The following is a 22,005-nucleotide window of genomic DNA, read 5'->3' on the forward strand; positions in this document are numbered from 1 at the left end:
TTCGGTCCCGGGGCTCCAGCTGGGCCCTGCTGCCCCCGGCCCCGCTCGCCCCCGTCCGGGGGCTCGGGGCGGGGCTCGGCCGCCGCGCTACGAGAGGCGCCGCGGGGCCTTGTGGGAAGGACCCAGCCATTGGCCGCCGCCTATTGAGCGCGGTGCGGATTGGCTGCCAGCGGCGCGCCCGGGGCCGACGCGGGTGCTGATTGGCCGGACCGCAGCGCGATGTCACCGCCCCGCGCGATGCGGTCACGGAGCCGCCGCCGCGCCCTCGCCCGGCGGTTTGAATGTGAAGCGCAGCCGGAGCGCTCGGAGCCGCCGCCGCTGCCGCCGGGGGGGAGCCGCCGGGTAAGGCCGGGACGCGCTGCCCCGCAGGGCGATAGGGCTGGGGCGGCCCCGTGCCCTGGCGGCACCGCGGCCGCCCGCGTGCCAACTCCGCGTTGCGCTCGGCTCTGGGCCCGCGGCGCGGCCACAGGCGCAGCGCACCATGCTGGGCCCTTCCGCCCGCCTCTCGCGGCCCACGATTGGTCCGAGGCCACTGGGCCTGCACAGCCCGCGCCCCTCATTGGCTGCGGCAGCTGCCAGTCCGGGCTGCGGCGGGGGAGGGGGACCGAGTTAGTCTGAGGGGTCTGGGGCCGCCGGGGGTCTCGCTTGCCCTCGGCCCCGCCGCCGCCGCCCTCAACGGCCCCGCTCCGCCCGGCGCGGCCCGGCCCGGCCCGGCGCTCTCTGCAGGGGCCGCCGCAGGAGGCTGCCGGAGCGGAGCAGGCGCGGTCCGGCGCCGGGACGGACGGAGTCGCCCCGACCCTTCCGCGGGTGAACGGCCCGGCGGGCCGCGGGAGGGCGCGGGGCCGGTCCCCGCCGCGGAGTCGCGGCTGCTCCGGCACGGCCCGGCCCCGCGGTTGGCGGGCGGGAGCGCGGGGCCGGTGCCGCTGCCGCCGGCCCTGGCGCTGCTGTCCCAGGCCCGCGCTTTGGGGAAGCGGGAAATGCCCCGGGACCCTCAGAGCGCTGCCAGGATGGCTTTTCCTATCGGATCTGGCTCCTGAACATCGTTCGGCGCTGGGAGGTGTCCGGGCAGTGTGCCTGAGGGGTGCGCTTGGGTGAAGCTCTTCCCGGGCCGAGCCCCAGCGGTACGGCCACGTTCTGCTGGGTCTGGGTTTCTTTGTAAGTGAGCTGCGTTAATTTGACTGAAGTTGGTGATGTATTAAGCACACTTTATGAGTTTTCTGAGGCCTTTTCTCCAGACACATGGTACAACCCAAGCATCATATCACTCCAGCTAAAGTATCACCAGTGTTTTTCGTACTGGAAAACAAACATGAGGTGCTAGATGAAGAGAAGGAAATAAGCATGTGTAGGTAACAGGTCAAAATATGTTGGTGGGTGTGAATTGGTGAACAAGACTATGGATAGGTAAATCCCAAAAGCACAGGGAAACGTGGAAGAGGACTGTTCGGATAGATTTTTTACTTCTTGCAAAATATGTTAGGATCTGATTTGCTTATTAACATTAATCTAAGAGGAAGCTGCTACTGTCTTTTAAAATTATATAGATGCCATAACTGACATAAAAATTGCATCATTAAAACTCACTGCCTTTGCAAGCATGCTTATACATGCTTATACTGTGTTTTGTACTGGTGATCAGCATAAAACAACTCCAAAGCGGGACAGGTAAATTTTCATCAATTGTACTAAATAGAAACTCCAGAGGAAAAATGGAAACATTTGTTTCCTCATAGCCTTTGTAGGGAGTGAACTGTGCTGGTGGTGGTGGGAAGGACGGGCAGGATTGCTGATGATGTCCAGAGGAGCATCTCCATTAAAGCACATCTTACTGTCATTGTATTGCTGTAATTTTAATTATTCCAGTGCAGGCTGTGAAGTAAATATAAGAATATGTGTGGGAAAATTACGAGAGAGGAGCAATATGGACTTATTGCAGAGTTATTCTGTAAAAAGTATTGCATTCAAATTAGCCCCTACCCTAGTCTGAACTAATTTTACAGGAAGGATAAACTAACTGGCTTTGAACAGTCTTTTGTCTCTTTTTTTTAAAAAAAGTATTTTCTTTTGAGATTTTTCGTTTATAAGGAGGTTTTGATTTTTTGAAAAAGCTTTGACTCTTCAACACACTTTGAATTGTTTTGTTTACAATTATGTAGGGCAGGACTGTTCAGCTATTTCAGTCAGGAGCAGTTTCTGGGGCTGGCAGCAGAGCAAAAGCAGAGCCAAGTTCGTGTTGTGTTGAAAGGGCAGGAGATCATCTTTTGGCTGTACCTGTTCGTGTCTGCGGGATGCGTAAGCCTTTTCTGGACTTCGGGGTCCATAAACCAGACACCAGCAGCTACCTGTAGCTTGAGAGCTGGGATGTTTGCTGTGCCTGGTGCACCCTGGTTGGGACTGTGCTTGTGAGCTGTTGTCCCAAAGAGCTGCTCTTGCTACTGTGGGATCTGGTTTTAGATGGGTAGCTTTAGGATAGATTTTCTGATCTCTGGTTGTAACAAAGCTACTTGTGGGTTTTAGGTTCTGCCAAAATGGAGCTCAGTGATGCCAATTTACAAACTTTAACTGAATATCTGAAGAAAACACTAGATCCAGATCCTGCCATAAGGCGTCCTGGTAAGTGATTCTCATGATTGAGAACAAAAAAGTTCTGTTTCTTTTTGTCTCTCCTGTCTCTGTGCAGCAAACTGTAGTGGATATTTATGCAATAACCTCTTTACAGAACTTCTCAGTATCCTTTTAAAATGAAACCCCAGAAAAAACTAATGAAGGGTAGATATAAATAGAAATAATTTTATCTACTTTTTGTGATTTTGTTTTTCTGTATTCTTGCTCTTTTTTTTTTTTTTTTCTTTTGCACTGTTGTTATTTAAAACAGCGCTGCTGTTCCCAACAAGTGAGGATTTACTTCTCTTGGGTTGTGGCTTTTCCAAGGGTGAGGAGGCAGTATTTCCTCATCCTGCTGGGGATCCAGAGCTGTTGTTGACAGCAGGAGCGCTGAGGAGCTGGGGAGCAAAGAAGCTGTGATAAATTTTGTCAGACATGTTCCTGTGAAGCTCTGGGAAGTGTTTGTGTTGGGTGTTTTAAACAGACACTTGAGGAATCGTAGGATTCCCATTAGAGAAAGCAGCTGAGCTTTTGCTAACCGCAGTGTATTCCCTTACAGCGGAAAAGTTCCTTGAATCTGTGGAAGGAAGCCAGAACTATCCGCTGTTACTCTTAACGCTGCTGGAGAAATCACAGGAAAATGTCATCAAAGTTTGTGCATCTGTAACGTTCAAGAATTATATTAAAAGGAACTGGAGAATTGTAGGTATTCTAGTGAGGAAGTATGCTAAGAACTAATTATCCTTTTAAGGTACAATAAGCAGATCCACATCCCACCCAACTCAGTGTCATCTGTGAACCTACTGAGGGAGCCCTTGATCCTCTCATCCAGATCATCAGTAAAGATATTAATCAGTAGTGGCCCCAATACTGAGCCTGGGGGAGCCACCTTTGTGACTGATGGTATAGATAAGCATACCTTGAACTTTTGAAATTACTAACTTTTGATTTAAGTGTGTGGAAAGATGGTAAAATGGATGTGAGAACGTTGGTGGTACCATTAGGCTTAAGATATCTCAAGATTGAGTGTCTCCCTGGAGGTGCTTTTCTCTTTTAATTGCTGGATGATTTCTAGGTCTCTGAACTTCACTGCTGTCATCACAGGTAATGTGACTGTTACTGCTGTCACTAGGCTGGGACAAGCCACCTCATTATTTTATTTTTTTAGTAGCAGCTTTGTGATTTTCTACTACTTGACACTGCTGACTGACTGGACTTGGAGCTGATTGGTGTTTTGAACTGGTTAGATAACCTAAAGTCAATGTTAGGGTTTTGATTGTGTAACTTGCACCTTCATGTACAGTCTCTAGAAAGGATGGCTCGAGACAGCTCACACAAAATCAGTTTGTGGGGTTGGCAGAGATGCTGTGTGGTGTGGTGGAAGAGGAGACGTGGTTAAATGTGGGGATTTTATTGCCATGTGCACCCACCCTCACTGCTGCTCAATTGCTGACCCGAAAAGTTACCCTTAGGGAAGAGAAAAAAAATTCTTCAAAGTTTTACAGAAGGATATTATTTCTTTCAGCTTTTTTCAGATACTGCTGTTCCAGATTCATTGAAGGCAGTGTCTCTAACAGGTCTGCTTCTTAGGTTCTTCAGCATGGTAATAGTTACATAAATCAGTATAAACAGTTGGTCTCTGAAATGCTGATCTTCTCTTATTGCCTGGAGAATGCCGATATGCCCATAAGTTATTGTTTTCATTTTAGGTTGAGGATGAACCAAACAAAATATGTGAATCGGACAGAATAGCCATTAAAGCCAACATAGTGCCCTTGATGCTTAGCAGCCCAGAACAAATTCAAAAGCAGGTAATACGTCATTCCTGGTTGTATCCATGAAACTTCGGGAATATTCCAAGCATGTCTACAGGCTATGTTTATTGGCAGAGCTCAGTTCCCTTACCAGTGAGCTCAACCTTATCCAAATAACTTTGAGGATATTGTTACAGGTATTTCTACCTACTTTAACATTTCTTTAATATGATTATTGTGTAATCTTATAGCTAAGTTCTACTATTAGGAAGTTAAACAGCAGTTCTAGAAGATAAGATTGTATAAGCTTAAGGTGAGATTTTTGTATTTGTGTGGAAAGTAGTAGATAATTTAATCCAGTGATTTTTGAATTGGACAAGAATAACCAGGGTTTTCTGGGATGTTGGCAGCATCTGGCACAAGTGCTGTGTGCTGTTCTGTCAGCGAAGCTCCGTTTCCATTGCAGTTAAGTGATGCCATCAGTATTATTGGGCGGGAAGACTTCCCTCAGAAGTGGCCAGACCTGCTGACAGAAATGGTGAATCGCTTCCAGAGCGGAGATTTCCATGTCATCAATGGGGTTCTGCGCACCGCCCACTCTCTATTTAAAAGGTACTGCAAATAAGGGAGTTTGTGTATGGATGGTAAAAGTTCTGTTCGGCTGGCATGTTTTACTGTTAGACTTCATTTCGGACATTTACAGAAGTCTATAGCTGTGACTTCTGCATACATCTTTCAAGTAGTTATCAAATTGTGCACCTGGCAGGGTTTTGAATCATGTTGCTTAGTTCTTGTTTACTTTACAGTATTTTTTCCATGGTTCAGCACAAAACAAAATTCTGTGTGAATTAATTTGGTAATACATGTAAAGACTATTCTGTTTTTCATGTGTTTCTCTCTTACTTGTCAGGTACCGCCATGAATTTAGGTCAAATGAATTATGGACAGAGATCAAGCTTGTTCTTGATGCCTTTGCTCTACCCTTGACAAATCTCTTTAAGGTATTTCTCGTTGAGTCATTTCTAAAACAAGTTTCATGTTCTGAATTGCTTGCTGTGGATACCGGTATTATTAAAACTCAGGAATTGTTGTTCAAAACTCTTAAAGGGGTTCACATTCAAGGCATGAAGTGAGACCTAACAAGACTGATAAGAGGATGAAAAATAACCATATTTTCTGGTTAAAAAAAAAAGTTCCATGACATTTTTCAATATTTTTTGTTGGTGTGGGTTTTGTACTTGACAATCTTGCGTCTTTTTCTAGGCAACTATTGAACTTTGCAGCACGCATGCAAATGATGCCAGTGCCCTGAAGATTCTCTTTTCTTCTCTAATTCTAATTGCGAAGCTGTTCTACAGTTTAAATTTTCAGGTGAATCTCCTTGTTCTTGGGATAGTTTTGCTTTGTTCTGAGGAAGCTGGTACTATAGAAATTATTTGAGGCAGCCTTTAAGGCCATGCTTTATGGCAAAAAGAAAAATCACCAGTGCATCTGCTGAAGTAAAAGCACAGTAGGGAAGGGTTATTTAAGACGTTAGCTTGAGCCTTTGCAAGCAAAAGTTCAAGAGAGTCTGACTGGCACTGCTTCAACGAGGTGTTGTATGGGGCCTCTGAGTAGGAGCTGGGAAAGGCAGGAGTCCAGTGCCTGAGTTTCTATTCACTGTGCCCCCTTTTATAAATGTGTTTCTACTGACAGGAGCTGGTCATGTAGGTGGGAGTCCACTACATGTAGCTCTGTGGCACTGTAGGAGCAATAATTCTGGGAGCACTGTGGGTTGTCTGGGTTTGAAATCAGATCTACATTTTGGACATTATTAAGTGTGGTCTATGGGAAATGGTAAAGCTCCCTTGCTGAGGTGACATTTATTTAGTATCTCAACATGAACGCAAGTCTGTGAAGTGTGATTGTGCTTGGATTCCTTGGGCTGCTCTTCCATAGGGGGCAGAAGAATCAGCTGGAGTTAAAAAAGACTTGCGCTCTCTTGTTCTGAAAGTGAGAGGTGATAGGACTCATTCATTATAAAAATGTGAGCTGTTTAGAGTCTAAGCAACTAGTTTATTTGGAACTAGTTGCATTCCGGGGCTCTGCCAGAACAGTTTTTGTTTAGGAGGAGGGAGGGGCACTGTTTCAATTTGAAGATTGTTTTCCACAGGTTACTGTCTCTCAGTAGATTATAAGGTGAATGCAATACTTCCAGTGTAGGTATGTTATCTAAGCAGTGCAGCTGGAAATTAAAATGTAGATATATGCTTTTCTTTCACAGGATCTTCCTGAGTTTTTTGAAGATAACATGGAAACATGGATGACAAACTTTCATAGCCTTTTGACTTTAGATAATAAACTCTTGCAGACTGATGTAAGTACTGCATAAACCACCTGTTTTGCATCTGTAGGGGAGAAGGTGGATTGACAACTCATGTCTAATTCTGAACAGCACAGTGTTTTTTTGTGGGGCAAACAAAGGAGTGGAATGACTGCAAGAAAATGGGATTTAGGAGAAGTTGCTCTGCTGTCTAAGGAATTTGAGGTTCAGTTCTTCAAGCTGTATGACAGTTACAGGTATACCCAACTGTGCACAGAAATCAAATTACCAATACTCATCACTGAGTTGATTCTTCCAAGAACAGCTGCTGTAGTGACCTGACCATTAGCATCACAGGGCTCAGGTTTTCTGTATCTGGCAGCTGGTTCTAGAAAACAGGGTGTCTTAAAGGACTTGAAACAATTGAACATAGAGGGCAGGGCATCTCTTCAGTATTTCAGTATTTATTATCTTGGTCTAATTAAAGAATCAGTAATTTCACTGGTGAAAGCTGATACCAGGTCAGCAAAGCTCCAGTTGTTTTTGTGCGTGTTTTCTGCATTTTAAGTGGTGTTGTCTTCCATCATCACATCATCACAGCACAATAGTTTGCCACTTGATGGAGCCAAAACAACTCTATGAATTTCTTGACAACACATAGGGAGGCACACATATTAAGTGTATGTTGTGCTCTAGTTACCCTTTGCTAAAATAAGCTTTGCTGCTCTTTTGTCTTGTGTCTGTGGGCTGCTCCCAGCACAAGCACTGGTGCAGCTGAACTGGGACAGGCAGTAAAGCTGAAAAGTGGGGGTGGAGGGAAGAGGGGCAGACAGAACTGGGCTGGGGTTTGGTTGAGTTGTTTTTTTTAATTCCAGTTCAATTTCCCAGTTCGCATTGTGGCTCCACAAACGTCTGTGATCTGGGGAGAGGGAAGGAACTTCTACAGCTACTCCAATTAAATAATCATGATGTAGTGGCTTCTAAGTGTATTTTTCATTGCCTTGTGTTGTCTTTTTCGTATTACATTTGTAAATTAATTTTGTGCGAATCATTGTGTCTGTTTTCAAGTACACAGTACCTGATATGAAATGTAGGTATGATTTCTAACTTGAAAAGCAGTTTGGATATGATCAGCAAAATACAGTAGTTCTAGGGACAGTGAGAGGGATTTCTTTCACCTGTTTAGGACATGGTAAAACAGTGATGCAAATATTTAATGTAAATACATTGATATTTTTAATGTTAGAGTAATATTGAGGTTTGGATATTTAAGTCCTTAGTTTTGTTTTATGTGAGGATGAAGAGGAAGCTGGATTGCTGGAGCTCTTGAAATCACAAATTTGTGATAATGCTGCTTTATATGCTCAAAAATATGATGAAGAATTCCAACCCTACCTGCCACGTTTTGTAACAGCAATCTGGAATCTGTTAGTCACAACCGGCCAGGAAGTGAAGTATGACTTGGTGAGTTGCTAAAATCTGATCTTGTCAAGTTTTATCATAAATTATTCAGTCATGCTAAAGTTTTGCCTTCTGTTTGTGGTGCTGTAGCTGGTCAGTAACGCGATCCAGTTTCTGGCCTCAGTTTGTGAGAGACCACATTACAAGCATCTGTTTGAAGACCAGAATACATTGACAAGCATCTGTGAAAAAGTTATTGTTCCCAATATGGAATTTAGAGGTAACTTTTTGAGACTTAAATTTTGAAAAACATAACAAGAATCTAACTAATTATCATGACGTGTTGCTTTACAGGACTAAGAATTGAGGATTCCCTCTTGTGTATCTTAGTGCTAGATACAAACCCAAGTTTCTGCAGCAGATTGCTGTCCTGTGGGCTTTGTAGAGTTGTATGAGTATACCTAACTTTTCATGTTGAAATCCCAGTGGAGAAAGTCTAGGTCATGTGGCACCAATAAATTTCTGCAATTAAAGTGAGTATCTGAGTAATTCAAGGAGCCTAAATAGGCAAGTATGCAGGAATATCAGGCCTACCAAATGTTTAGTTCTCCAGGTTTTAATGATCATACTGATCCTATATTTAAAATGCAGTGAAAATATATTGCAGTGATAAGAAGCTTCTCTCTCTTAAGTCTATGACTCTAAAAGCCTCTTCAAATACACCTGGTGTGGAATATGTGTTGAGGTTTTTCTTAGAATCAATACATCAGCCCATGAGTATGAAAGACTAATTTGTGGGACAGAAGCTAAACAGACTAATCTGGCAGGATACTTCTCGTTAATTAATATTAATGTTATAGAAAGGTCCTTGGAAAAAATAGCAAGTTGATAATGACACACCATTTTGCTATAAAAACCAGAGACTTCACTACTTCAACTTCCATGTATTTTGTATTTTCAGCGGCTGATGAAGAAGCATTTGAAGATAATTCTGAAGAGTATATAAGAAGGGATTTGGAAGGATCTGGTAATCCACAGATTTATACTAAGAATACTTGGTCTTTAAATATAGCTCTAAAGAGCTGAAGCAATTTACTGAAGCTTTTATAACTTCATTTTGAAATTGAGAAGGTTTCCACACACCACCCCCAGCTGGATTTTATCCAGTCTATAATCAAGCCTACTGTCACGATAAGTTTGTCACAGCGTCTTTCTGGTTTAAACAATGTTTTTATAGGGCTTTTTCCTTGATTGGATTGGTATGTCTTCTGCACTGCCCACATTCTCATTTCAGCAAGGACAGCCTATAAGTCAATGCTGAGTAGTAGCCAGTTGTGTATTTAGTTCCTATGTGTGGAGTTTTAAGTAACAGGGAGAGACTCTTGATGTTGTGGCTGAAATTCTGCCTGGGGTTGCACACAAACTGCTTGGGCCAGCTGGCCAGGAGCCAGGCTGGGACGTGGCACATGTTCAGAGCAGTGCCTGCCCTGAGACACGGCTGTGCCAGCGCAGCTGCTGGAGTGCTGGGGGAGGCTGTGCTCTGCAGCCAGGCCAGAGCCCGAGTGAGCCACACCTGGCTCTGTGACAGGGCTGCGCCACCAGCAGTTCTCTGACAGACGCTTTGGAACTGATGGCATTTTGTGATTGATTGATTGAAGAGATTACAGTATTCTTGCAGTGCAGGAGAAAATTGGAGGAAACATTTTTGAACTTTTTTCAAGAAAACATCATTCTTATCCAGGATTGGCTGCATTTTAGGTATTTGTGAAGTTTTTATGAAAATGTACTATCAGGTGTGATGGGCCAATAGCTGGCTTGTGCTCCAGCCTGTTGCAGTCTGATGGGGGCGAGAGAAGGAGGGGTGAAATTGAGAAGACTCATGGATAAAGACAGTTCAAGTGAAAGGGGAGAGAAGTTAGTGACTCACCATTGCCTACAGGCAGACTTTTGCCCAGCCTGTCCCTGAGCAATGGCTACTTCCCCCAGAGCTGCCCCCCTTGGTTTTTATTGTTGAACATGTCATACAGCTTGGAATGTTCTGCTGGTCAGTTTGGATTAGCTGCCCAGGTTGTCCCCTCCCAGCTCCTTGCCTGCCCCAAACTACTTGCTGGGAAAGCAAAGCAGGAGGAAGAAGAAGCCCTGACACTGTGACAGTGCTCTTCAGCAGCAGGCAAACCCTGGGTGTTAGCAGCAGCTTCAGTCATTGGTACAAACACAGCACCAAATGGGCCACTAGGGCAAAAATGAGCTCCCTCCCAGCCAGAGCCAGTACCTTTGGGTGCATGATGTCCAGGCAGTACCGGCCCCCTGCATGCCTGCTGCCACTGCTCAGGGGCAGGTGTCCCTTCTCCTTGGTGTGCAAGTAGTCCAGTTGTGACAGTAAATAAAAGGCTTACTGGTGTTCTTACACAGCAGTGTGGAGGGTTGCAGTAATTAACATGGGATGTGGCTGTCACTTGAGAAGCTGTTACTGTTTTGATTATTTTGTTTATTAATATGAAAAGCTGTCTGCTTTCTTGTATCCTAAGAATCTTTGGTTCTCATGCAGATATTGACACCAGGCGCAGAGCAGCTTGTGATCTGGTCAGAGGCTTGTGCAAATTTTTTGAAGGACCTGTAACAGGGATTTTTTCTGGATATGTTAATTCTATGCTGCAAGAGTATGCAAAGAATCCATCTGTTAACTGGAAGCACAAAGATGCAGCCATTTACCTCGTAACATCTTTGGCATCCAAAGCTCAGACACAGAAGGTACTTGTACATTTTATTCTTTGCAACATGGCTGCATTCAGATATTACAGTGCAGATGAGGCCTGCTGTTTGTTTCAGCTGCTTCAGAAAGGGAGTAACTGTGTATGCAGTAGTTCATATTGATGAGATGAAAAGCTGCCCTTTAAATGATCCTATCACAGCTGGTGCCATCTGACCTTCAGGTAGATGGGGCACAGTGTGGCCCTGTGGCTGACATGTGGGATCCAGCCAGACAAAGAAACAAAACTGCCTCAGCTCTGGAGCCTCTGAGCGGTCCTTAGGCACTCTGGAAGCCATGGAAGGCAAATAGAGCTTTACAGAAGATGATCAGACCTGTTAAGCAGATCAAAAGGAACTTAACCGACTCTTGGAGTTCTTGATATTCCCCAATATTTCCTGCTACTTGAATGTGGGATTTGTGAATGACATGTGGATGCTAATGATGGCTGGAAATGGATGTCATAACTCGCTGATAGAGTGGAGACACTGAAAAAGCACGGCTGGGCTAACCTGTATTTGGAAACAGAAGCATTATATCGAATGTCCTATGGAACAAGTTTAGATGTACTGCTAGATATTTTAAATGCTGTTACAGTTCAAATCTCAGGGTCTTTACAAGACAGATTTGAGGCAAACATAGTAAAATGTGTACATCATTTCATGCAATTTTGCTGAAGGTTCTCAGCAAATTTCGCTGAAGCCATATTATACTGCTGCCCAGCAGTTGTTAGTGATGTGTAATGGGAACCAGTCCGGTAGCATTTGGGAAACGACAAAGTTTGTGTCTTTTTCTATGCTATTTAATGGCAAATATGGACTAATTTAGAACACTTCATTGAAAAATCTCCATCTAAAAATCCTGGTTTAAAAAGAGATTGTATTTTTTGTAAGAGAAAACTAATAGTATTTTTTTAAATTAGTAAGAAAACTAGCAGCTTATATGTCAGCATATAAAAATAAGAGTTGTTTTTTACTTCTTCCAGCATGGCATAACACAGGCCAATGAACTTGTTAATCTGACAGAATTCTTTGTGAATCACATTCAACCTGACTTAAAGTCTGCTACTGGTAAGTTAATGTTAATTTTGGTAGGGTATTTTTGTGATGTATCATAACCTTGACAGTGGCCATTGTTTGTGAAGTCTCAAGCACTCCTTTATCAGCAGAATCTCTGACATGGTCTCTTAACACCTGGCACAGAGTAATTCATTTTTGTTTGGCCAGCAGTGAAGGAGCTCTTACAGCAAGGTGGATTGCCACCTTACCACCTGCTCTCCGCAAGATCAGGGCATGTATACACATGGTTGGTATCAGCTACATGCTTAAACTTGTTGAATCAAAGTAATTTGATTTCTGTATTTGAGACCTTATGGTAAACTTCTATGCTCTACAAAACCCTGAGAAGTTAAAATACTGAGGCCCTATTGATGAGGTTGTGGATGTCTAGATTTAAACCATGTGGTTTATTTTACACTTTAACAATTATCTTCCTACAGCTGAAGCATAGTGGGTTGTCTCTAAATGTGTAATTGAAGGCTGCTGAAATTGAAACCAGAAGATGAAATTCATTTGAGCTGGACTGTACTTTTAATGGTACTGGGATGTGATTTGTACCTAAAACTGATATTCTAACAGTGCCCATATGAAAGTGCAGGAACTAAGAAATGTAGAAAAACATTGTATTATTTTCTACAGGGGAAAATTATTATGTAGTGTCAAGTGTCACTTGTATATATAGTACATGTTCAGTAATCACATTTGTATGAGGAGTATCAACGAAGTTTGCATATTTTTCTATTTCAGTGAATGAATTCCCTGTGCTAAAAGCAGATGGTATCAAATATATCATGATTTTTAGAAACCAAGTAAGTTTTTCTTTCACTCTTATGGAAAAATATATTGTAGGTTGTTACTTTATTCTTGCCAAGCCTAATTTATCGCACTTGGCCATATGCTAACTCAACAGGTGTTTGATAGTCATATACAACACTTCATGCTGAATTTTTAGTTTAGAAAGTAAATGATATTGTTATAAATATCCAATTAACATGTAGTCTATATGCTGTCCATATGCTATGGGAACACTGAATATCTTAGCTGCTTAATTCTGTGACACACTCAGATGTTTCCAAGTGAGTGTTAGTCCAAACCCTTGATTGCTTGTATCATTGTGGTAGTTGTTACAGAGTACAGCAGTTTTGTCCTTAAGCTATTCTGAAACATGAGATAGGGTGAGAAAATATGTTGCATATTATTCTACATTCTGGACTACCTTTATTAATTTCTTATGAAATATATGTGATATTGGTTTTTTCAAACCTTGATATTTTAATTACCTATTAAGACGAAGTAAAATGGAAAGGGAAATATACATTAAGGTTGTCTGCACTTACTGCTAATTCAGTGTACCACTGGTGTTCAGGGGCAGCGTATGAGCCATGACAGAAGTAGGTACCTCCTGGTTGTCAGGGTGTGAAGGAGCTCTGCCAAGCTCTGCATGTCACTGATGAGCTTGGCTGTGCTCTAGAGTTGGACCATCTGTATTTTTTAACATACTTATGATTTGTTGATATACTTTTGTAGGTACCAAAAGAACAACTGCTGGTGTCTATTCCCCTCTTAATCAATCATCTCCAAGCCGAAAGTATTGTGGTCCATACTTATGCAGCCCATGCTCTTGAAAGACTGTTTACCATGAGAGGGACAAATAATGCTACCCTGTAAGTTTCCAAGCAGAAATAAATCCATTGCTAATAGATTTTTGGATATTAAGGATGAGAAATACCTGTAGGGCATCCTTTGAGTCATATACTATGGTATTGTATAAGGCTTGAAGTTTGTTACTCTCATCATTAAGGAGTTGTGTTTCATTTAACAGCATTACAGCTGCAGAAATGGCACCGTTTGTAGAAGTGCTGTTAACAAACCTTTTCAAAGCTCTGACGCTTCCTGGCTCATCTGAAAATGAATACATTATGAAAGGTAAATGCATAATGAGTCCTGCAATATAAGAATAACTTGGTTAACTTGAGGTAAAGGCTTACAGTTACAGGTTCCTGACATTTTTATTTGCAAAACCTGTTTTATGCAAATGTGTTGAAGAGTCTGCAGTTACTTATCAGGCTGTGTCAAGTCATCTTCAGCTAAACTTAGGGTAGCAGAGAGAAACAGTAAACATAATGGTACTAAGTTATTTCTCAAATGGTAGTCTTGTAGTCAGGACAACTCCCTGGACAGTGTCAGGGGAAGATGTGAGCAGTCTGGTCATGGAGGGGACATGTGGTCATGGCTAGTGAAAGGATAGATCTGATCATGGCTAAGGAGATGCCGAGATCTCAGACTTGCCCAGGACAAGTGATGGCCTCTGTAAAGTTACTTGATCTCCTATGCTCATCTCTAGAATGAGAATAAGGAGGGTTTGTTTCATGCTTTGTCAAGGTTATAGATTGAATGTTCTTGCAGCAGGTGCTCTTTGTTCTGTACCTAATTTCTTGGGATCCTATTTTAACAGTAAAAGGTAAAGGATTTAGGCATATGTTGAGTGGCAGTGTATTTTGTCTTCAGAAGCTAAAATTTTCCATTTATTTGCAGCCATCATGAGGAGTTTTTCTCTGCTGCAGGAGTCCATAATTCCATACATCCCTTCTGTCATCACCCAGCTCACACAGAAACTGCTGGCTGTCAGTAAGGTAAAGAAGCAGAGCAAAAGGGTCACCTTTTACCTTTTAGAGCAGTCTTGCTGAGGACTTATGTCCTGTTGGTGGTGTTCTGTTAAAATACTCTAAATAGTTCATTATTTTCTGATGCAACTAATTTGAAACAGCATTCCAGTGAGGTACTGACTTCCTTTTAGAACATATTCTCAGATCATTCTTCCTTCTCTCATCTGAAATTTAGAAGCAGCATATGAAAAGCAGCATCCAGCTTTTTTTTTAATGCTAGTTTGTTGTAGTATGAATGCTTGCTTGTGCAGAGGCCACCAGTACAATAATTGGTTTTATCACAACTCCTGTATTCTTTGCCCATGAAACTTCTGAAGCTAATAATAATTGTCATTGAAATGTGGGATTGAATTAAATAAATTACCCTTCTGCTTTTGGTGGGTAAAATTCTCTTAGTTTTGTATTGAGACTTGTCAAATTCTTAACCATTGACAATAGGGAATATCTTAGAATACCTTCATTGATTGTCCAGAAAACTACTCTGTACAGTTTAAACTCAGCTTAAACAGCTTATAAGGAGTATTCAATGGAGAATTGACTGGACACTTGAAAGATGGGAAAATAATCTTTTCCTGGTTTTTGTTCTGTGGTATTTTAACTGGTAGTTTATATAGAGCTTCTGAAAAACACTTGCGACAAAAAAACCCTCTACTTTATGGAATGAATTTCAGAAGCAACTTATGTATATTAATGCATAAATTACAAGTATCCTTACTCTGAAATGCTACTTTATTTAGTCTTCAGTTGAAAAAAATATATATTTAGCAAAATAAGTGACTTGTCTGCAAGTTTGGGTTGATTTATCTGTTTATAACTTGTTTTCAGAATCCCAGCAAACCTCACTTTAACCATTATATGTTTGAGTCAATCTGCTTGTCAATAAGGATAACGTGCAAGGCAAACCCAGAGGCAGTGGGGAGCTTTGAGGAGGCTTTGTTCCTGGTGTTCACGGAGATCCTGCAGAATGATGTGCAAGGTAAGGACAGTCAGTGAGTGCCTGTGCTCTCTCCGCTGGGGTTGGCTTCTAGGATTTACCCTATGGCAGGCTTTTTGTAGCACAGGAAATTCAAGGGGAGAAACAATATTTTCACAGTCTGAAAGTGTTTTGATTGTTCCATAGGGTACGTCAACAGCATTCGTTTATTTTAAATCGCATTCTTAAAATGTCTAGCAATCGTTACTCCAAAGCCTCTTAATATTCTTAATTCTGTTGCCTTTTTTCTAGTAGTTTGTTTTTATGTTCTGAAACATTAACAGGTTGAGGAAATAGAAAGTGTATAGATGCAATGCTTGTTAATTTTTGGAATAATTACATTTGGGAAGGTATGTTTCTTCAGAGTTTTATTTATTGAATTCTTAGTAATAATATCAAAATTGTGGGTTCAATCCATAGATGTGTGGTTTCTTGGAACTGACAGTGACCATGTTGTCTGACTTCGTAAACGTCATCATTTCTCTTCCAGAGTTCATTCCCTATGTGTTTCAAGTGATGTCACTACTTCTAGAAATGCATAAAAATGAAATCCCATCATCTTACATGGCATTGTTTCCCCATCTGCTCCAGCCGGTTCTCTGGGAAAGGACAGGGAACATTCCCCCTCTGGTCAGGCTCCTGCAGGCTTACCTGGAGCGGGGTGCCAGCACCATCGCCAGCGCTGCCGCCGACAAAATCGTGAGTTCTGGGGCACAGTCACAGTTTGGCCTGGAGACATGGTGATCTGAGGTTCCAGATTGTGAGGAACTCCAGCAAACAGCTGCATTTGTGCAGAGTTTGGTGCTTACTTACAAAGACAGACTAATACTCTGAACATAGCTTTTTGGGTTGTTTTCTGTTATGTGGATAAGGTGAATTGTAGGCTGTTATGCTTTTGTCAACTGAGATAAAGAATTCCTGCTTTTAGTTTTTGCAAGCAGGTAAGTTTCCACAGTTTTCCTGTCTTGTTTGCCTCATGTTAAACATGTGCATAATGAGAACTCTCAGGTTCTGTTCAGAACAGTCTTGAGAAGAGTGAGAAGAAGCCAAAATGTGTTTTCCTTGGCCTGAACCATATAAACTGAATCCTGGCTTAGGTTATGAAGGCTCTTGCCTTGGTGTATGCCTTAAATGGTAATGGTCAATTTTCTGGTCGGGTCACATATGAAGAATTGTGGTCTAATGATTTTATATTTGCTTTTTTTGCAGCCTGGATTGTTAGGTGTGTTCCAGAAATTGATTGCCTCTAAAGCTAATGATCATCAAGGGTTCTATCTTCTAAACAGTATCATTGAGCATATGCCTCCGTGAGTATGAGCTGAAATTACATTTAAAGCTAATTTCTGTAGACTTTAATTATGAAGTGTATGAACATGCCAAATGCTAATTTTTAACAACTGAAAACATCACATTTTTCAGTCAGATATATTTGAACAGTTCTATATATGTTTTCTGTGAAGTGACATTAGTAAAATCTCAGTGTGAATTGAATAACTATCCTTTTAAATTTCCAGTGAATCAGTTGACCAGTACAGGAAACAGATCTTCATTCTGCTATTCCAAAGACTTCAAAATTCCAAAACAACAAAGTTTATCAAAAGTAAGTTCCTTGCAGTGTGGAAAGCTCTGGTGCCAGCAGCAGTTCAGAGGTGCAGCTGTGCAGAGCAGGGGTCCTGTTGTGCCCCGCGGATACGCGCACGGAGGGACAGCGCCGACTCCTGCGACTTGTGCACATCACTTGTCATCAGGAGGGGTGTATGGGGCAGTCACCATAGCAGGTGATACTTACTTCATGAAAGTGAGGGAATGGAATTAAAATAACAAACAAGACTTGGGTATTTCTCTTCCTTTCCTAGTGTATGGTGTCATTATTGAAAATGTCTCCATTTAATCTCCAACCAATAGCAGCAAACTTTCCCTCTCATGCAGCACAGCAATACTGACCACATGTCCTGTAGTTGTGTGTTAGTGCTGTGAAATATTCCATGCTTGTGTAATTTTGGCTTTAGTATGACTAAATTTATTGAAAAGGTTTTATGTTAAACTGGCAAAGTTGTGACAGATAATTGCAATACATATTCTAGTTATTCATGCTGTCACAAGAAGATTGTCATAGTTAATAAATTATTTTCATGATACTATTGCTACCCAAATTATGCAGTGTCCACTACTTAGCCCTATCAAATCTGGTTAATGCCATCTGATAGGAACAAGAATGATAAATTTGGTTATAATGGTCTTCCACAAATAAGGCTGAAGTGGTGCTTTTTATATACTGCACCCTGTACAAAGGGGCTCATACCTCACCTCAGAGTCTGCATTGTGTGAAGTTTTCTGCTAAAAGTAAAGTTTTTGGAAGAGTTTCTTTGGTTCCTGATCTGAAAAAAAAATTGCAAATGGATTTTCTAACGCCTTTTTATAACTGCTATGAGGGGAAAAAGGAATAACTCTTGTCTTGTTGTACCACCTTGTTTTTGTGTTGTGGTCTGTAAAAAGCTGAGCTTTTACACAAATTTCAAGGCAGCAAGTTCACATACTTCACTTAAACAGAACTTGTATAAAGACTGCCATTTCTATCCCCTTGAAAAACCTGGAATGTATTTTGCTGCTGACTCTAAAACTATTCTTTTGTTTTCATGTTAAGTTTTACTTTGTCTTTTTTCCTGTTACAGGTTTCCTTGTCTTCATTAACTTGTATTGTGTAAGATATGGGGCATTAGCTCTGCAAGAAATATTTGACAGCATACAGCCAAAGTTAGTATGTTTTGTTTGTTTGAGCTATATTTAATACGGCTGTGTTATTTTTATCTTTTGAAGTAAGAAACAGTTGTCTGTTTAGCTAGACTATCAGACTACATTTATCACTAATTTGAGTGGCCACATGTTTCTCTTAATGTGGTTCATTTATTTGTCTAGAAAGTTGTCTTTTTTTCTGAATTTCTGACCACAGTTCCTCACTGATAGTTCAGTGAAGTTACTAATCTAAAAAGGTTATAAAAAGGAAAGATTGATGTTTTTAGTTGTTATCACTTGTGAAAAGTCTGTATGTACAAATGTCTACTGCAACAGGGCAGCATCTTAACAAATTATCTGGTTGTTTCTATTCCCTAGTGATTTATATTGTTTCTGATTCTCTTCTGTCACAATAAGGCTGATGAGGCTTTCTAATACTTTTTTCTCTCAATGCCACCATAGGATGTTTGGAATGGTGTTGGAGAAAATTATAATTCCTGAAATCCAGAAAGTGTCTGGACAAGTTGAAAAGAAAATCTGTGCTGTTGGCATTACAAAAATATTAACAGAATGTCCTCCCATGATGGACACAGAGTACACCAAACTGTGGTAGGTACCACACTTCTTCAGGATGTGCTGGTGAGGCTGTTTGAGTTACTGAAAATGGGAGCTCAGACCAAAATACATCCCTGTAGGAAACTCCTTGGTGATCTCCTCAGACCCTCAAGGCTGTTTTAGGCCTTTCATCCTGCTTCTGTTTCTCAGCAAATGAAACTGTATTTTCAGAGAGGATGACAGAACTGGTTTGAGATGTTTGTGACGGAGATAGCAGATTTGGCTAGCTGGACCTGCATTTAGGGAAATACACTGCTTTCCTCCAGCTTGTATTCTTTCTGAAAAGCTGGGCCCAGTTTTGACTTACAGCTCTTCTAGTCAAGAGACCTGAGCATATTCATAACCTGGCAGAGAAACTGTAATATCTTAGCTTGAGAGTGGAATTCTGGGGAAAGCCAGCAGGGAAGTTTGATTGTCAACCAGTGCAGCAGTCCAGCATGCCTGGTAGTTTGAATTTGATGACAATCACTGGATCCCAGACTAGATCCCTGAACTAGAACTTTGTTTTTAATATGCTCAGAGGAAAGTTGTGATCTGGAAAAATCATTGCTCTTTTCAGGTATGTTTCATGACAGTTTGAGCTGATAAATACATACATTGCTCATGCTGTTGATAGGAGTACCCACATTATGCCTGTAAAATATTCAGACCCACAGTTCTTCTGGTCCAGCGCACCTTGGGCATTTACAATTTCAGTAGCCAACCAAGTACCTGCAAAGGCTGAATTATAAGGGGTTCCAAATAACTTGAGCCTGTCCTAACATATTCTAAGCACTCCAATTTTGCCCTCCTCTCTTTGCTCCCAGGATTCCTTTGCTGCAGGCCCTCATTGGCCTCTTTGAGTTGCCTGAGGATGACACGATCCCTGATGAGGAACACTTCATTGACATAGAAGATACTCCAGGCTATCAGACTGCATTCTCCCAGCTAGCCTTTGCTGGGAAGAAAGAACACGATCCTGTAGGTCAAATGGTGAACAATCCTAGAATCCATCTGGCACAGTCTCTCCACAAACTGTCTACAGCGTGCCCAGGCAGGGTAGGTGACTTATGCAATTGCATGCTGATGCTGCATTGTGCACAGAGGAAATGCCTTTGTAAGAATGGGTCTGTTTGCTCATGTCTGATAATCAGCAAAATTAAGTAGGTCATAACTAGAATGCAAGATCATGCCTGTGTTCTATTCTTCATTGGAATAGAACCAATTTTTGTAAGGTTTTTCCTTAGGAGCCTTAGAAAGGCTTTATTTTCACAGCACATAATTTTGCAATGAGCTTAAATGTGCCATTTTTAAAAAGAAAATTTACTCACTTGATGGTCTATAACTCATGTGTTTTGAGTTTGATTGGTTGCATGCACTTGTCGAATTCAGGCAGCTCATTTAAAACTAGACAAGGTGAGTGTACAGTTAACTCTTTTAGCCCACAGCATGTTTGTTTTCCCTGAGATTTTGGTAAGTAAAGACTGCCTGCTGCTTTCCCCGTGGGTGACTGCTGTTCTGTGTCTGGCTGTGTTCTGCGGGTGAGGGCAGCCGGGGGTTCTCTGACACCTCTGCTCCCCTGTGCCTCAGGTTCTGTCCATGCTGAGCACCAGCCTGAACGCAGAAGCATTGCAGTATCTCCAAGGATACCTCCAGGCTGCAAGTGTCAGTCTGCTCTGAGCTGCTGAGCTGCTCCACAAGCAAGATCAAAAGCTGGTTTGTTATGCAGAACGTCGACACTGACTTTTATAGCAGAGCTCAGACAAAGTGAAAAAGCTGCTTGAAGTTGTATTGCAGATTCCATCTTGTAAAAGATAGGTGTGGCTTTAAGCTGAAAGTGAAGAATTTGATGGTTTGTGTACTCATAGATAAGGGTGGCTAACTTCCATTCCCAGTTTAATTTCAAAGGGAATAGTCATAGCGGTTTGTTATGGGATTGATTTGAAATCTGCATCTGCAGTGTTTGGATAATATTTGGAAATGTGTGGAGAGCTCTGGCTGTAGAAACTCACTTCAGTCACTAAAATTCCTTTTCATTTTAATGTTGTCCTTTGTATTTCTTTTGTCTTTCCTTAAACTTTATCTGAATTGTGAATAAATAAGAAGTACTTGTTTAAAATGCCTGTCACTGTGGTCTTACTGATTCAGAAGAATATAGTTGTTTTAAAAAAAGATGTTTTACACTTAGAATAGAATATGAAATAGTGGGACTGTGAGGGTTTTTCTTTACATAATAGTTTAGGTGCATTGTAGGATCGTACAGAGCAAATGTAAAACTTTGGGAGAAGAGCAGAGCTGCTCAGCAGCAGGCACAGGTGCTCTGGAACAGGTCCTGTCAGTGCCAAGCACTGAGGGCAGGTGTCTTCCCCGGGAGCAGGGATCAGGCTGCAGGGGGGGTTCCTGCTCTGTTGAAGCTGAAGCCGTGACCGTGGGGGTCGGTCTGAGTCGGGTGTTCTCCTCAGGGCTCTGATGAGGCCTGCGGGCATCGGGCTCCTGCTCGCGGCTCTGGAGTGAGCCGGTGGTGCCTGAGCCGGTGCTCTCAGCGGGCACCCGGCTGCCAGGCCGGCCTTTGGGAGGCACAGCTCCAGTCCCGGGTGTGCTCTGCCAGCTGTGGGTGCTGCAGGTGTGCTCTGCCAGCTGTGTGCAGCTGTGCACCCAGGTGTGCTCTGCCAGCTGTGGGTGCTGCAGGTGCGCTCTGCCAGCTGTGCGCAGCTGTGCACCCAGGTGTGCTCTGCCAGCTGTGTGCAGCTGTGCCCCCAGGTGTGCTCTGCCAGCTGTGTGCAGCTGTGCCCCCAGGTGTGCTCTGCCAGCTGTGTGCAGCTGTGCACCCAGGTGTGCTCTGCCAGCTGTGGGTGCTGCAGGTGTGCTCTGCCAGCTGTGCGCAGCTGTGCCCCCAGGTGTGCTCTGCCAGCTGTGTGCAGCTGTGCCCCCAGGTGTGCTCTGCCAGCTGTGGGTGCTGCAGGTGCGCTCTGCCAGCTGTGCGCAGCTGTGCCCCCGGGGTTGGAGCCTGCTCGGCCGCGTCTGTCCGCGGGCTCCGGCAGCTTTACCGGGACTACTTGGGATTACTTGTGGGTCTTCCTCACCCGTGGTTTGAAATGTGAGGTTTTGGTTAAATGCTCATCAGTGGGTGCGTTGGTGACATCGGCGCTCCCTCCTGCGCTAGCCGCGCTG

The 22,005-nt window shown here is 42.7% G+C and overlaps 1 protein-coding gene across 1 annotated transcript; it reads left to right on the plus strand.

Moving 5' to 3' along the window:
• Positions 1-235: 235 nt before the first annotated feature.
• On the plus strand, positions 236-20,953 carry CSE1L (chromosome segregation 1 like). The gene is made up of 25 exons (XM_059480965.1): positions 236-342; positions 2,518-2,613; positions 3,164-3,306; positions 4,314-4,415; positions 4,825-4,970; positions 5,269-5,359; positions 5,622-5,729; positions 6,622-6,714; positions 7,957-8,124; positions 8,212-8,341; positions 9,023-9,088; positions 10,610-10,812; positions 11,796-11,880; positions 12,616-12,677; positions 13,396-13,532; positions 13,691-13,794; positions 14,404-14,501; positions 15,360-15,510; positions 15,998-16,206; positions 16,717-16,814; positions 17,022-17,107; positions 18,180-18,261; positions 18,703-18,849; positions 19,662-19,893; positions 20,425-20,953. Exons 2-25 carry the CDS (start codon positions 2,529-2,531, stop codon positions 20,512-20,514), a joined length of 2,916 nt encoding a protein of 971 aa, XP_059336948.1. The 5' UTR covers positions 236-342; positions 2,518-2,528; the 3' UTR covers positions 20,515-20,953.
• Positions 20,954-22,005: the final 1,052 nt, after the last annotated feature.

This window comes from Ammospiza nelsoni, chromosome 12 (assembly GCF_027579445.1).
Source record: "Ammospiza nelsoni isolate bAmmNel1 chromosome 12, bAmmNel1.pri, whole genome shotgun sequence".
Taxonomy (NCBI): Eukaryota; Metazoa; Chordata; class Aves; order Passeriformes; family Passerellidae; genus Ammospiza; species Ammospiza nelsoni.

Coding starts and splice junctions, on each gene's coding strand:
- CSE1L (XM_059480965.1), top strand. CDS start 2,529: ATGGAGCTCAGTGATGCCAATTTACAAACTTTAACTGAATATCTGAAG. Junction 4,971..5,268: donor GCCCACTCTCTATTTAAAAG/GTACTGCAAATA, acceptor CTTACTTGTCAG/GTACCGCCATGAATTTAGGT. Junction 10,813..11,795: donor CCAAAGCTCAGACACAGAAG/GTACTTGTACAT, acceptor TACTTCTTCCAG/CATGGCATAACACAGGCCAA.